Genomic DNA, 17,519 nt, shown 5'->3' with positions numbered 1-17,519 from the left:
GGACAATATTCATCCAGTAAATGAGAATATCATTTAGTGACTTGCAACAAACTTTACACGTAATGTCAAGTGTTAATGAAGTTTCTCTCACTGATGCCACCTCAAAATGATGAACTGAAAAAGTTTATCACTTACTATATTTTCACTGTTTATGTGTTAAAAGTGCTACATCAGGCATTACATTTTGATTTATTATAACTTACTAACTCTATTCACAACACAATTTGCAGACAGTATCCCCATATACCAGTGAAGTACCTAGAGAATTATATCACTGTATGATACGAAGTTCAGAAGATATGACGTCATAAACATTTAGATGGGTGACAAACTAGCTTTTGCTTAAAATGGGGTGCAGTGAAACTTCAAAATCATGCATGATATTTTAATTTATTACTTCTTTACTACTGCGCTATTCACTATACACTGAGATGACAAAGTCATGGGATGGTGGTATGCACATATACAGAAGGCAGTAGTATTGCGTGCACAAAGTATAAAAGGGTAGTGCCTTTGTGGAGCTGTCATTTGTACTCAGCTGGTTCATGTGAAAAGGTTTCTGATGTGATGATCACTGCACAACAGGAATTCACACACCTTAAACGTGGAATGGTAGTTGGAGCTAGATGCATGGGACATTCCATTTAGGAAATTGTTAGGGAATTCAGTATTCTGCAATCCACAGTGTCAAAAGTGTGCCAATAACTCGAGATTCCATGTGTTACCTCTCACCACAGACAACTAAGTGGGCGATAGGCTTCACTTAATGACCAAGAGTAGCGGCGTTTTTGTAGGGTTGTCAGTTCTAACAGACAAGGTACACCTTTTGAAATAACCACAAAAATCATTGTGGAATGTATGATGATTGTACCCATTAGGACAGTGTTCTGAAATTTGGTGTTAATGGGCTGTGGCAGCAGACAGCCAATGCGAGTGCCTTTGCTAACAGCACAACATCACCTGCAACATCTCTCCTGGGCTTGTGACCATTTCAGTTGGAACCTAGATGACTGGAAAACATTGGCCTGGTCTGATAAATGTCAATTTCAGATGGCGAGAGATGATAGTAGGGTTAGGACGTGGTTTAGGATGTGGCACACAAAACCATTGACCCAAACTGTCAACAAGGCTCAGTGCAAGTTGGTGTCAGCTCAGTAATGGTGTGGACTGTGTTTATATGCAATGAACCAATCACTGGCCGGAAATGGTTATGTAAGGCTACTTGGAAACCACTTGCAGCCATTCATGGACTTCATGTTCCCAAACAATGGTGGAATTTTTATAGATGACAGTGCACCATGTTACCGGGCCACAGTTGTTTGCAGACTGGTTTGGAGAACATTCTGGACAATTCGAGCGAATGGCATAGCCATCGAGATCGCTCGACATGACTCTTGGGTCAGTTCATGCACTAAATTCTGCACTGGAACACTTTAACAATGATGGATGGCTATAGAGGCAACATGGCTCAATATTTCTACAGTGAACTTCCAACATCTTGTTGAGTCCATACCAAGTCGAGTCGCTGCACTGCGCCGGGCAAAAGGAGGTCCAACACGATATTAGGAAGTATCCCATGACTTTAGTCACCTCAGTATACACTTTACAGGCAGTATCTGCAACATATGCCTGCAAAATTATATCATTGCACAACAATAGTTCAGAGCATATGAAATCATAAACGTTAAGATGCACAAAAATCTTGAAGAGCGCAAATTACCCTGGCTATATTCTCCTTGTTCCATAATGAGAGCACTTAATGACTTCCAACGAACTTGAATCATAATATCAAGCCTTTCGTAAACAATTTCTGTTACATGGCCCAAGTTGAGCAAATCTGAGGGAATTCAGAACATTCAATGAACTGAAAGTAATCAGCACCTTTTCTAAGAAGAAAAACGTTCACAAATTTACATGATCTGCATGAGGCTACCGTCAACTAATAAATTATGTGATAGTTAAACGATGGTTAGGTCCAACGTTAATTGTCACTGGTATATATAGAGGAAGGAATATAAATACAGACCACTAACATGTGAAAATCAAAATTACAGCTGTGGTCAAGATGGAAGAAACAGACAAAAAATAAAGATGGAACAATTTATACCAAAGATTTAAGATGGCTAAGGTGATCTATATCAAAACAACCTCACACAACTGTTCAGTGAAATACCTACTAGTGGTCTTCAGTCCAAAGACTGGCATCCATATCAGAGAGGACTGTTAGCAGACATTGAATATATACAAAATAGTGCTGCACAAATGGTCACAGGTTTATTTGACTCTTGGGAGAGTGTGAGGGAAATGCAGGAAAACCTGAATTGTCAGACCCTTGAATATAGCTGCTGCCAACCATCCTGGAAAAGCCTACTTTCAAAATTTGAAGAACCAATATTAAGAAATATACTACAGCTCCTAGCTCTTAAAGGGATTCTGAAGACAAGATTGGATAATTATAGTGTGCACAGAGGCATTTTAATACTCATTCTTCTCCCTCTCCATACACAAATAGACGGGGTAAAAACAGTAATGTGTGATACAATGGGAAGTATTCTGTCACACACTTCACAGTGGATACAGTGTGTGGATGTACATGTAGGTGCAGGATACCAGAGAACGTGGAGTGATTGTCTAAGCAGCAGCAGGGCTGGGATGACCTTGAAGCAGCAAATCACAGTTCATGTCAGGATTGCCATTGATGATCATTGCTACAAACACAGGCCAGTTTGATATCTTTTCCTGGTGTATATTTGAATGAGCATCAATATTGCAGGTTAAATGCTCTGGTGAGACTCAGTGGACTTGTTTCGTCATTGCTGGACAATATTAGTGAAATGAAAGCAATGAGCTATGTTGTCTGTAAACATTAGCAGTAGAATCTGTTCCCCTTAAAATTTTATTCCTCTCTGAAATTTTCTTTTACAAGGGTGGTTTGAAAAGTTCTCGGAACAGAATAGAAAAAAAGTAGTTACATCAGTGAAACTTGGTTTTATTTTTCAATGTAGTCTCCTTGTAGATTACTGCATTTGGTCCAATGATTTTCCAGTGCCTTGATCCCATCTCGAAAATGAGTTTTCTCCTGGCTTGCAAAATAGTTGTCTACTCTGGCTATCAATTCTTCGTTTGAAGTGAATCTTCGTCCACCAAGAAAAATTTTCAGTTTGGGGAAGAGATAGAAGTCTGATAGAGCCATATCAGGTGAATAAGGCGGATGTGGCAGCAATTCATACCTTAGTTTGTGTAATTTTGCCATGGCGATGGCACATGTTTTTGATCCAGTGTCAAGAGTCGTGGCACCCATCTTGCAGAAACTTTTTTCATTTCTAATTCTTCTGTTAAAATTTGATATACCCTGTCATATGACACCTGGCAATCAGGAGCAATTTCATGCACTTTCAGTCGGCGATCCTCCATGACCATTTTGTGCCCTTTTGCAATGATTTCTGGAGTAGTGACACATCTTGGCCGACCACTGTGCGGGTCACCATCTTCAAGTTCTCCCTATCAAATTTAAATTCATTTGTCCACTCGGCATGGCTGTCTTTTGCTTCCATACCTTCCCCCCCCCCCTCCCCCCCCCCCCCCCCCCCCAATCCCACCTTTGCAAGTCACTATGTGGAAACAACAACAGAGCCACTTCACTGCCACAGCTCTCTTCCAAGAGCACTGACGTGGCACGTGTTTACAGGCAGCAGTCCAGTGAATATCACGTGAACAATTTGTTGTGCTAGCGCTGATCTCGTCATGATTCCAAGAACTGTTCAAACCACCCTCATATTATCTTTATTGCTTCTTTGGTGTGTGAGTTGAACAGCAAAGGAGATAACCTGCAGCACTGCCTTACATCCTTATCAACACGAAATTGTCTTCCTTCATCTTCCACCTTTACTACACACTTGGATTTTGTAGACATTGTAGATTATTTGCACATCTCTATACTTTAAATGGGATCTCCTAAGTGTTGTGAACATCTTACTCCAGCTTACATTGTTGAAGGCTTTCGTTAGGTCAACAAATGCTAAGAAGTTATACTGAATTTTCTTTTTTCTATCTTATATTACCAAGTGTAGTCTCTTTCCTTCAACCAAACTGATGCTTATCGAGTACATCTTCAATTTTCCTTTCTATTCTTCTGTAGCTACAGACTTTTTTGTAAACTTTTGAAGTAGAAGCAGCCCTATTCTCAAACTCCGTAATGAGGCTGGTGAGCTACCACTTAACATCAGTGTCATTAGTAATATTATGATTTTCTGTAAACGCATTCAATAAATCACTGACATCAGATTACATAGTTCCTTAACACAATCCTTTTCACTTACTACTGTTTCTTTGAGTAACTCTGAAAATACCTTTTTGATACTCCATATTTTGAGCTGGTAACTTTCATGGCTCTATCAATTTTAGGCTCAAGTGTAAATAATGTACCACCTGTACCCTAAAATATAAAGACTGCTAATGTTATTAAGGAACTATTTGTAGTGGTGTATTAGTGCATAACTACGATTTGATCTTGTACTGTCCTTACACTGTGACAAGTTTCATCAAAATCAGTCAACTTGGTAGCAGTGGATGTAAAAATTTACAGTACATGTGTTCTTCCTCTCGACGAGAAAAAAAAAACTGCATTCAAGGTCTGATACAAACGCACATTGGTGTAATTATTACCACATGGTGGTTTTCACCATCTAAGTGAAACACACAAGTCCACACACACCTGCAATCATCTCTTCTGTAGTTATAAACCTTTCTGCTTGTCTCTTTCAATTAAACAGCGAAGGATCTCCACAAGCTTTGCCTTCCAGCACAGCACGTGAATACGCCTGAAATCACTTTACCCAAATTACAAATTCTAAAGTGTGACCTGTAGAATTGCTCCCCCTTTCTTGTTCATCTGAACTACAGCCCTGTTTCCAGTGGTCATTAGACTAATCAGATGTTAAACTCTAGGCGTACTTATTTGCCTTCTCATAATTGATAAAACTTGCTGCATAAGTTAAAAGTATTTGTTGGATTTTGCCAATTGGTAAACACCTCACGAAGTTTGACCAATACGGTTGACTTTACATTTGGCAACCCTGGTTTCCCTTAGCTAGAGCTAAGCAACATCATACAAATTATATAATAGGGGGAAACATTCCACGTAGGAAAAATGTATCTAATAACAAAGATGATGTGACTTACCAAATGAAAGTGCTGGCAGGTCGACAGACACACAAACATACACACAAAATTCAAGCTTTCGCAACAAACTGTTGCCTCATCAGGAAAGAGGGAAGGAGAGGGAAAGACGAAAGGATGTGGGTTTTAAGGGAGAGGGTAAGGAGTCATTCCAATCCCGGGAGCAGAAAGACTTACCTTAGGGGGAAAAAAGGACGGGTATACACTCGCACACATGCACATATCCATCCACACATATACAGACACATGCAGACATATTTAAAGACAAAGAGTTTGAGCAGAGATGTCAGTCGAGGCAGAAGTGCAGAGGCAAAGATTTTGTTGAATGACAGGTGAGGTATGAGTGGCGGCAACTTGAAATTAGCGGAGATTGAGGCCTGGTGGATAATGGGAAGAGAGGATATATTGAAGAGCAAGTTCCCATCTCCGGAGTTCGGATAGGTTGGTGTTAGTGGGAAGTATCCAGATAACCCGGACGGTGTAACACTGTGCCAAGATGTGCTGGCCGTGCACCAAGGCATGTTTAGCCACAGGGTGATCCTCATTACCAACAAACACTGTCTGCCTGTGTCCATTCATGCAAATGGACAGTTTGTTGCTGGTCATTCCCACATAGAATGCGTCACAGTGTAGGCAGGTCAGTTGGTAGATCACGTGGGTGCTTTCACACGTGGCTCTGCCTTTGATCGTGTACACCTTCTGGGTTACAGGACTGGAGTAGGTGGTGGTGGGAGGGTGCATGGGACAGGTTTTACACCGGGGGCGGTTACAAGGGTAGGAGCCAGAGGGTAGGGAAGGTGGTTTGGGGATTTCATAGGGATGAACTAAGAGGTTACGAAGGTTAGGTGAACGGCGGAAAGACACTCTTGGTGGAGTGGGGAGGATTTCATGAAGGATGGATCTCATTTCAGGGCAGGATTTGAGGAAGTCGTATCCCTGCTGGAGAGACACATTCAGAATCTGATCCAGTCCCGGAAAGTATCCTGTCACAAGTGGGGCACTTTTGTGGTTCTTCTGTGGGAGGTTCTGGGTTTGAGAGGATGAGGAAGTGGCTCTGGTTATTTGCTTCTGTACCAGGTCGGGAGGGTAGTTGCGGGATGCAAAAGCTGTTGTCAGGTTGTTGGTGTAATGCTTCAGGGATTCCGGACTGGAGCAGATTCGTTTGCCACGAAGACCTAGGCTGTAGGGAAGGGACTGTTTGATGTGGAATGGGTGGCAGCTGTCGTAATGGAGGTACTGTAAGCCTGTTTCAAAATTGGGTACCTGTAAGTGAAAGCAGTTTACACATAGATTAACAACAGCATATGCAAGTGTACCTGTAAGAATGCATGTCCCTCCAAGCCTCCAGCTATGGAGCCTTCATCTGTCAAAATTGCAGTGAGAAGCCAGTCTCTTAGCAAAGCCTTTCATTAAGATAATTTACCAAAAATCTTCATGTGGCCTTTAAGTCATCAATCTCCTCATAGGGAAGAGAGTGACTGAAAAAACAATGTCAAGGAAATGCACCACATTTGAAATTTTATATAACTCCAGGACATCATTAGTGTCCTGTAGTTAAGTGTGAAAATCAGAAATCTGAAGATTTAGGATTTAGTCACCGGTCACACATGGAATTTTTTCTGGCACCTGACAAAACTCTCTTCTCAGTTAGTTATTTACATATGTGACAGAAAGAAAAAAAAAAATCTGGAAATGACTCCGAGGGCTTGAATAGGTAGGAAGTCTTTTTCTGTCTATAACAGCAGTTTTGTGTAATCAGCAGATGTGATCCACTCTGTATCAAAGAGTAACTTTTCCTTTTCAGAAGATGCCAATGTAAATGTGCGTTCATCAAGCACTCTACCTGTCACGCAGCCCTCATCAGCTCCTCCTACACCAACTCACCTGGCTGGCACGTCAACGTCTTTTGAATCGGGAGACCGAGGAGACCTCATAAAGTTTTACAACACTGTCTATGTGCAGAGAGTTCAAGCCTTTGCAGTTAAATTTTCAGTTCGAGGCTCCCAGGTAGGCCTTAACGTAATTTGCATTACCTCTATTCCTAATTGTATACGTTTTATAGCAGTTGTTTATTTCTTCATAGTCTATATTACAATGATCTTAGATGTGTTTAACTTTATGTACCATAATTAAAAGTAAATATGACAATGGAGAATTGTGCGTGGAATACAAATAATGAATGGGTTTAAAGTATTAATTTAGTGTATAATTGAGCCAATGAACAATCAAGAGACACATAAAGAAGACTAAGCTTTCAGACAGCATCGTTCTTCAGAGCTAACTGATACTGAACATACACGTGCATGGATACATTGTCCGTGCCAACTACATTCTATTGAAGTTGTAGCTCCACTGGGGTGGGATTGAGTGTGTAAGAGGCGGTGAGAGAAGAAAGGAGTGAGGAGTCGAGGGAAGGGTGGTTCATGAATGGGGCAGAGGAGCAGCAGAAGGGGGGAGGACAGGAATGTAAAAATGGTTAGCTCACCATACCACATGCCAAGGGGAGTTGGGTACGGCACACAGTGAAGTGCCAGAGTGAATTGGGAAGGGAAATAGAACAGAGGAAAAGGAAGTCTGTGGAGAGGGGAGGGTGAGCGTAGAATGACAGAAGTGGGGCGCAGTGATAGAGGTGGATCTGAGACAAGCTAGTGGAAATAGAGGCGAGGAGGGTTGGAAGATTGAAGGGTGTGCTGCAAGGGCAAATCCCAGCTACATAATTCAGAGACATTGGTGGATGGGGTATGCTGACACAGATTGTGAAGCAGCCAACTGAAATTTAGTACGTTGTGCTCAGCAGTGTATTCTCCGGCTGAGTGCTCAACTCTACTCTTGGCCACAGTTTGCCATTGATTATTCATTTGACCGAACAGTATTTTATATGGGCATGAGCAACAACCACCTCTCTATTGGAATGAATGTCCAAACAGTGGCTGAGGGCAGAGCTGGTCTTCCAGTTGCGGGCTTTCAGTTAAAAATTATGTAGTGGCCCTCAATTATGTGCCCTCTGATCCATAGTTGAAATATTAAAGGTTTTGGCTGGTTTCATTGTCTAGGGGCTGGGGTATGTAGGTGCCGCATTACAAGCCAAATACTGCTGAGACTACAGCATGGATATACACATGAATTGAATGGTCGAAGGTTCCTATCATTTGGCAATGGCGAATTTTGAATGTAACATAGGAGTTTATAAATGAAAGATTGCACTTAAATAAAATCTGCAGGTACTTTTTTTAATGACTTTAAATGATCGAGTATGATGATAGTATCACCTTTAAGAATGCTGTTTATTACTGAAAAACACTTATTAGTGTCAATGGTCCAGCAATTAAATAAAATATAAGTTGGATAACAGGGAAACAATAGAGTCCTACTTTAAGTAATTAGTTATGAGCAGCAACATAGCTCGTGAGATATTCACTTCTAAACACATACTATGTCTTCACTGCAGAAGCCATGGAAATCTCACAAGTGCACAAGTCAGCACTACGAAATATTTCTATCTCCCGCGATCATGCACAAACTGCTCCACTCTCCCAGTCTTTCCTACGACAGTCCGTTGCGTCTTCCCGTCAAGCACTCCCCATGTCCTGTGCGACCCAGTGCTCCTCCCCCACCTCCATACAGTCTCCCCATTCTTTGGTAGTCTCGCCTACCGTAGTAATGAGCGCTGTGATTGGCTAAAGCTCTCCCACCATGTCTCCAAGCCAGCGCACACTCGCAAACATATTGAAACACAAACAAAGTACTGGATTTACATTTAAATAACTTGAAATTAAATAAATATTCCTACAGCTGGACCATAAACACACTCTGACACACGTTATTAAATACATCAACATATTAAACAAACATATATCAAAGGAATAGAAGCAAAAGTAGACCAGTAGCCTAATGTCTCTGTGCTTTCTAAAACACAGTAAATATTTGACCAATTTCTTCATGAATAGTATATATCGGATATAAACAAATATATAGACGATAAAATATATTTATAAGCATGCTGCTACTGTGTTTTCGTGTAACTGTGGAGTACTTACTGCCTGATACGATCAATAGTAATCGGCCACTTTGACCTCCAATAACTCATGTACTATTCAAGTTACATGCCTGTAATTCATACCAATTTAGGTTTACACTAATAGCTTTCTAAAGGCACGTCGGTCGACAAAATCGGATGGACCATTTGGATTTTGGAAATTCGTTGCTGCGTGTTACTTTCATAATTTACAGTCAGATACTAAATTTTAAACTAATAAAGATATTGAAAATCTGATTACACCATCAGAATTGTGCAAATAATGGTAATGTACATGTTTCTTTTTAAGGTATCATGATTCCTCTGACTATTATTAACTTCTACATGAACTGTGAAATGTCTGCTATTATGGTTTCACAAAGTCCGCCATCTTTGGCACTCCTGGCATACAAATCTATTTCATCGACACAAAGCACAATCGTCACAGCATCAACATGCAATTCTCAGCCATGCGGTCGGCCTGGACCACACGCTGGGGCTACTTCTCTTGCTCCAGCTAACGTTTGGCACCACGCGGTTGCTGACAATCCCCGGCTTGCCGAGCGGTCCGTGCGGCCACGCCAACTCCGAACTTAGAATATTTTCAGGGCACCACAACTCGCCCATTACCTCACACAGTAGTAGAACAGTTGCTGCATAAAATAGGAAAGGGCTGTACAAAATGAAACTGAGATGGGGAGAAGTGATACAATACGAGATGGGTTCTTACCGTACATGATTGAAGTGCAGTGTCAGACAGCTAGTGTATGCTCTGATCAGAAGCTTCATTCTAATAAATAGCACACTGTTTGGCACTTGCCCACTGGGAAAGTTACTGTTCAGTCACCAGTCCTACAGGCATGTAGGCAGCAAAAAAGATGAAATTATTTTTTGAGGCACTGAGAAGGTAGGGAAAAGTGCTGTGTGACATAATAAATTCTTCAGATTAGTTCTGTGGCAGTTGTTAAGAATCAAATTGTGTTCATAGGTGAACTATTTCTGCATAGTAGTTTCAGATTTAGTACTGTAGAAACATTCAGGATGGTGAAGCAAAGTGAAATATCTACTTAAGATTTGTTACTCAAGTAAAGCGGATACTTCACTCAGACAGTGTGATGAAATTTGAATGGGAAACTTTTGAGGCAAAGAGAGAGAGCCTATGAAAAGATATTTAAAAAAATTGTTTCATTGAGATTTAAATGCTTGGCAAGGTAGTGTTTAAGGAGATAAGTTGGATGGGGAAAATGGGAGGAAGTGAGAGCCACCACTGTTGAGGTAGGAGAAGTGTGATAACTTTTTTAAAATGAACTTTAGTTTGTAGTTGTAATGTGACGTTTGCTTGATGCATAATACCATACACTGGAAAATGAAAGGCATGTGCACTATGTATGCCTACAAACATAGCGCAAGTGCCACAGTACCATTGTTGGTTTCAACAATAAAATATAAGGTCTGATGCTTTTTGAACAGCCCTCATATTTGAAGTATATAAGAATGAGATACAAAGTCATATATCTGACATTATTGCACATCATTGATAAATTGCCCTTAGCTCAGTGAAGTCCTTTGTGTCCTAAGAGCTGCATAACCATTTCTTTTGCGTAAATTTCTCTTACATCTTAATAGCTACTAGGAATATCTAAAAAAACTTGTTCTTGGCATGACAGTTCTTTGATGTATGTTAACATGTAATAAGTAATGTTTTGTTGTTTGAATGTTTTACAGCTAGAAAATCTCACACTTTCACCTTTACCATTAACGAAGAATCAGCCAATGTCACCTCGAAGAGTTTCAGAAAAACATTCAGTTTATATTAGATCCTTAGAACCAAAAATACATCCCACATCGCCTATAAGGCCACTCAGCTATTGCTTCAGCAGAAGCCCAGCAAAGGTCAGTAAGTTATCAGTATGTCTCAGGTAGAAATGTGCAGTTTTTAATTTTATGGGTTAAGATAATATTTTTCATTTAGAAATTTTTTCAGGATCTTCGAGAAATAAATAAAATGATCGATGCTCGAAAGGTAGGAAAGAGGTTGCTAGTAGATGATACTTTGGATACTACTGATGGAGTTCCGAGCAAGAGGCCAACCCCAGGAGTTGCTAAGAAACTGCAAGATATTATGGGTGATAGATGGCAGGTTCAAGACTGAAGATGATAAAATGTTTTGCTCCCTCTTGTTGTTCTGTCAGAATGTGTAATAGAAGACATACACTCAGAAAATGCCTGAGAAAAATGTTTAATATTAATTTTCAGTTCATGTCAAAAATTGAGACAAAGCAAAATTGTCAACGACTTGTCTTATTAAATTATTTTTACTGGCATTTGCCACGTTTGTATTATAATGACAAAAATATTTTACTTCAGATTTCATTGTGGAAAATTATTCATTACTTTTGTATTTGAGATTTACTCTTTATGGTGTATGACTTTAAAAATTTGAACATTAATTTATGTAATGGTCTAAAGGCTGACCTTAGTCTAACAACATTTATCTTTTTTGGGGGGAGGGAGGAGGATGCTAAAGATGTTGTACATTAAGCAAAGGGATGAATGAGTTTTAATTAGTTGACACTTTGTTTTGTGTGTTGTGTAAATTTGACTGGCAATGATTATGTAAGTGCAGGAAAATATTCCTATGCATAAATAATGATGAACTTCTTTCTTCTCTTTTGGATATTTTTTAGAGTACTTGTTGCTTTTGAGCTATTGGTCATTTTATATTTGCTCAATATTTTCAAGCAGAAGTGACCAAAAATTGGCAAATAACTTAGGTGTTTCTAGCACGTGGTATGTCACTGCCTATCCTTAAGTAAGTACTGAAAAGTTAATTATGGAAGAGAAGTTTCATTTGTGATCGTTCTGTGAAATTACAGTAACAAATAATGCCTGGAAACTAGACACACTGTTGATAGATGTATTCCTTTGTTGTGAAAGACAAGTTTCTCAGAAAATGTAATGTTGCCAGGAATTCTCCAAAGCAATATGCTCCACATATATCAATTTAAGAATAAATTTAAAATATTCAGGTATATATTAAATACAGCATGTTTTACATTGCAAGGGTAGTCTTTTACTGCACTTTATAAGTCTCTTTCAAATATGTGTACACTTTGAAAGTTCCCCTCTTTCTTTTATTACACAACAGAGGAAAATTGTAAAAAAATTTTCTTGTTTGGTGGTCAGCCTTATTTTAAGTTCCTGTAACTGTTTGCAAATTATGCAGCAAACAATTGAAAAGAAAAAAGTCCTTTTGTGCACTGTCTAAATTATGTACATAATAATGAAGAGTGTGTGTTATGTTTCTTTTTCCTTCTTTTTTGCTTACAATGTGTGTAAATTTTCAATCACAGTGACGAAAGATTTTATTTATATTAAAATATGTTAGTAAGCTGTGATGATAAAATTTTATAGAACTGTTTTTGAGTTCAAGATGTACAAATGTTGAATATGTAATTTTTTTAGTTCTATTATACCAGAAAAAATAATTTTTCAAGTTATTGTTTGGCATGTGGATGCATTGTTACATTTATTTTGAAATAAATCTTTAGATATAACTTTATTAGATTACCATTTGTTTATTGCATCACCCTAATTCACTTTCTGTGCCCTATGAACTACAAAGTTTTGTGTATTCACAATGACCTTAGTGAGTGGGGGGGGGGGGGGGCTTCTTCCAATTAAGTTATTGCTGCCAATAAAAGGGGCTGTCATTACCAAACCTTGCAATTTCCACTATTTCACTGCTTCAAACTTTTCAATCTCCAAATCGACCAGTAATGGCTGAATAATGGTGGCCACCTTGCATTCCAAGCACTACTTGGTTGTTATGGTGAGTTAGGGTAGTGCTTCAAAGATTTTACATCAATTGATGTGAGTAATTAAGTAGATTTTAATTTTGTTGTGTAAAATGGACAGCAGTGAAACTTGTAGTTCAACAGTTCCTCCAGTTTCATCATCAAAATCTGGAAAACAGATTAGACAACTGGACAAATGGCAAAGAAATATGAAAAACAGAGATTAGTATCGAAAAAAAATTTTATGATCCTATTACCTCGTGCATACTGGTACAATGGCTGCATGTGATGGCTCTATGTAAATCCATTTGTTTGGACTTAAGCCTTACTCTTTCCCAGGTATGTGCCAAAGAATCTACCGAAATTCCCAAAGTGCAAACACAATACCAAGGCTCTGCAGTGTACCAAGCTCGGGATGTCTGAAATGATGACACTCAAAAGATTATTATGCTTCTAACGAGGAAATCGGTCAAGATAATTTTATATTAAGAAATATTGCTGTCACTTCAGTTGCATGCAGAAGGCCAAAAAAATGAGAAGCATCAGTGTAAGGCACATCAAACCACATACCTAGTTAAACACAAAAGAGCTGAACCCCTGCCAGTGTGCTAGAAAACATTTCATAATATACTTCAAATAGCCTGATCAAGGATGGACTATGAGGCCAAACAATTTGGTGTTACTGGACTTTTCCCTGTAGAAAGAAGAGGTGGAGATAGAAGACAAAGTTCATGGAGTGTACGAATGCTGTTATTGGATTCCTTTCTTCTCTTATATGTGTGGAGTCATTATTGCAGAGGTTCAACTGTGCAGAAGAATCTGTCATACACTCTTAATATTACTAAACTCTAGAAGATGTACAATGCTCAAGCTACGCATGCTCTAATCATAAAGAAGTCCCTTTTTAGGAACATGTTTTCATTAAAATTTAATCCTGGATTGTGGAGTACCCAGAACAGATAAGTGCTCAACATGTATATCATTAAGAGTGCAGGTAAGGAAAAAAAACTAATCCTAAAAAGAAACTGATCTAATGGCTATTAAAAGAGCTGAAGTATTTAATGGAGCACTGCATTGCCCTAATGAAGATTTATTGATATGCTCTAGTGATACATAGAAAAAGTTGGTGCTGCTTAAAGTGCCAGATCGACAGGCTAATCACTGTAGGCAACTTTACATGTGTAATTTTACAGTAGTGAAAGGGACATCAAGAGCTCCTCTCGCATCTAGCAATTGTTCCAACTACATTTGGAGTTAAGATCAGCTCCCCAACGGAGCTAATCAGGTCTCCTCTGTCCTTTATCGTTGCTTACAGAGTATAAACAGGATTCAGTAAGACCAGGTTAGCATCAGACAGATACTCTGCTCAAAACAAAAATACAGGTCTATCTGTGCATGAACTGGTTGTTGACAGCTCCATATATTTGTACTAGAACTTTACTTCCCTATTAATGGACATTCAGTTGAGCTCATATAGTATCACAAATGTCATTTAGGAGTACACAGTGACCTTACATACTGTGTACAAGGTGTGGCTATAAAATAATGGGACTTTGCTGTCAAACATTTATTTGAAAGACATAAATATTTACGTATTGTTACCCTCAATATAATCCCCTCTATCCCTACACCTTTCCATATGAATTTTCTATTGATGAACATTGTGTGTAAGTCTTCATCTTTAAGCTCCATGATGACAGGTGTCACTTTTGTTTAACTGCTTCAGCGGATTGAAATCGTGTACCTTTTAATGCACAGTAGATCTTGGGGCATAGATAAAAGTGCTAGGTCAAGCGAACAAGGTGGGTGGTCTAACACTGGGATGCTGTACTTTGATAGAAAGCTCTTCACGGACAATTCACTAAGAGCCAGTGTGTTGTCTTGATGCAGAACTCGTGACTTGTTCTTCCTCAATCAGTGAAGTTGAGTCCCTCCAATGTGTGGATTGGTTCTCAGTTTCTGGATCATAAGTGAAAAACCAAGATTTGTCACATTATCAGTCTTTCCAATAAACTAGGATGGTGCTCAGAGTGTCAGAACTACATTTTCACAGCCTTCTTATTGTTTGAGTGTGAGAATTTTTGACATAAGTTTTGCACACACTTTTCTCATGTTAAATTGGGTACGTAAAACTTGCTTTATGCATTATTTGTCAATTCCTATATTTTCAACAATCGATTGAATAATCATCCGACGGTCAGATTGAATCAGATTACCCACTTTTTTGTATTTTCATCCGATTTTGATGTTGAAGGGTGTTCTGAGTGTGAGTCAACTTCGACCTCTTCTCGCCAACTTGAAAAAGCTTAAGCCACTCAAAAACTGATGTACATGATAAACAGTCGTCGACATACACTTCTTTTAGTAAAATATATGTTTTAGTGACAGTGTTTCCAAGTTTAATCTGAAACTTAAAGACAATTCATTACTCTTTTATTACACTTTATCATTTTTTCCCAGAAAAACAAACAGCTCTTACACAAATGAAAGCCTCGACCACACTGGTTTGTCCACAAACATCAGAAATGCCACATTCGATTGAAGCTTCACAGCTATTGATCATTCATCTTTGGCACTTCTTTACTTATTCCTTGACAGCACAACTCCAATTATTTTATAGCCACGCCTTGTATAGAACATTAAACTGTTGGCCCCCATGGATGGCTCAGTGTGTCAGTTCAAAGGTTAGAGGATGACAAGGGTATACCTTCAAACAGCACCATACCTAGTAAATTATTGTGGTGTTCAAACCAACTTTTTCTTATCACTGTCACTACAGAAAGTGAATTTTATCTGTATCTGTTCTATACAAGGTGTGGCTATAAAAGGAATGAGACTGTTGCAGAGTAATTGTGCCTGCGCTGAAGATGAATGACCAATAGCTGTGAAGCATGAAGCCTTCTCAGGTGAATGCGGCATCTCTGGTGTCTGTAGACAAATCAGTATAGGCATGGTCTTCATTTGTTTTACAGCTCTTATTTTGTTTTGCCAGAAAAAATGATAAAAGTGTAATCATAGAGCAATGAATTGACATAGTCTTACATTCGAGAAGACGTTGAAGATGACTGCCCCTTCAACATAAGAAAACAGATGGAAAATATCAAAAAAGTGGGTAATCTGATTCGGTCTCAAGAAGAAAAGAATAGCTACTCAAAGGAAAGGTTGAGACCAAAGAAATTAACGTAAATTAAGGCCAGATGGATGATGAGAACCAAATACATGTTGTAACTTCAGTTCCCACCTGTGTAGTTCTAAGAATCCAGTTAGCACATGTGGTAAAGCAGACACTGAGGTCACAGTTGTCATATACAGCATGCTTTGCATTGGCAGCATACTCCCTCTGTCCATTCATCCTAATGGTTAACTTGGTGGCAGTCATAACAGTATAAAGGCCAAGCAATGTTTACGTAACTGGTACACGATGTGTCATTTCACGGGAGGCTCGAACTTTGATAGTACAGGGTGTACATAAAGTCCAGGAACACTTTCAGTTATTTATTGCACAAGAACTAAACATTGTACAGATACCACACGTGAAGAGAAACCCTGAACAAATTTTTGATACACATTGCTCAGGTACCGAGGAAAAGAATTTAGGCCAATGTACAACATAATCACCATCTTTGTTCACACTGCTGCTAAGGCAATCTCAGTGACAGCTGGACTCCCCATACAGGTGATCTGTGCAAATATTTTAACTTAAGTGAAACAATTTTAAAGCCTTTTCAAAATCTCTGAACTCAATCCCTTCTTGTGGAAAAAATGCTACAGGGGATGCATAGGGGTTATTACCTGCCATGACATACTTACTGCTGTAAAAGCTGCTAATGTCCCCAGTTACCTTTTTTCTGTTATGGAATAGACAATCCATTTAGGAGTTCTTTTACTTTGCCACCCAAAAAGTTGTTTTTCCTTCCATGCTGAATGGTAGAACTGAGAATTCTAATTTGTTTGTATGTCCAGTACACTTAAGTAAGACCTTCCTAGAGTTTTTCTACCATTTCCATCTAACTTGTAACCAAAGAAACTACAACAGTCATTTTTCAAGAGGAAATGTTTTAACAATATATTTCTTCCATAAAATATAATTTGTAACAGACTTAAATACAAAAATAGAGAAGCATTCACTCCCAGTAAAGAACAAATACAATAAGAAAACTTGGGTGGGTGTGTGTAAAAAAATGTCTATGTCTACACATGCCACTTAAACTTACATCTTAGCTGGTATGACATGGTTCATATGCTTCTTGAAGTGTAAATGTCAGTTGTCTTTCAGTTATGTTCTGATAATGATATTTATAAGTTTACTTTTTATTTGTGTCATCTTGCGAAGTTATTTTTGACTGATTCGGCTCCAGCAATTCTATATGCTAGCAATGGAATTTCTATTTCGCAGAAAGTCAGTGATTACATTTAACTTTTCAGAGATAGTATCCCGTGATTTTAGGCAAATCTTTGTTTTGTGTCAGTCACAATAATGTACCCTTTCTCTTTTATAGTGTCAATAAAATTTTTGATGTATTTTTATG

At 38.7% G+C, this 17,519-nt stretch overlaps 1 protein-coding gene and 1 long non-coding RNA gene across 5 annotated transcripts in view; one reads left to right on the top strand and one right to left on the bottom strand.

The window, feature by feature from the left end:
• Positions 1 to 12,656, top strand: part of LOC124798422 (retinoblastoma-like protein 1) — a 177,932-nt gene extending 165,276 nt beyond the window's left edge. For 2 of the 4 annotated variants that reach the window (XM_047261825.1, XM_047261824.1), the window contains exons 17-19: positions 6,983 to 7,185; positions 10,919 to 11,086; positions 11,178 to 12,656. In XM_047261825.1, coding sequence (XP_047117781.1) covers positions 6,983 to 7,185; positions 10,919 to 11,086; positions 11,178 to 11,345 — 539 coding nt within the window. In that variant the 3' untranslated portion in view covers positions 11,346 to 12,656. The remainder of the gene's footprint in view (positions 1 to 6,982; positions 7,186 to 10,918; positions 11,087 to 11,177) is intronic. The other 2 variants (XM_047261827.1, XM_047261826.1) reach the window with 1 other exon arrangement.
• Positions 12,657 to 13,315: 659 nt separating this feature from the next.
• LOC124798267 overlaps positions 13,316 to 17,519 on the bottom strand; it is a 47,989-nt gene continuing 43,785 nt past the window's right edge. Inside the window, exon 2 of the long non-coding RNA XR_007016930.1 lies at positions 13,316 to 13,409. This is a non-coding gene — a long non-coding RNA (uncharacterized LOC124798267). The remainder of the gene's footprint in view (positions 13,410 to 17,519) is intronic.

The sequence above is a fragment of the Schistocerca piceifrons genome, chromosome 5 (assembly GCF_021461385.2).
Source record: "Schistocerca piceifrons isolate TAMUIC-IGC-003096 chromosome 5, iqSchPice1.1, whole genome shotgun sequence".
NCBI lineage: Eukaryota > Metazoa > Arthropoda > Insecta > Orthoptera > Acrididae > Schistocerca > Schistocerca piceifrons.
Note: the sequence above shows the minus strand (reverse complement) of the source record. Positions and strands in the feature narration are given on the sequence as shown.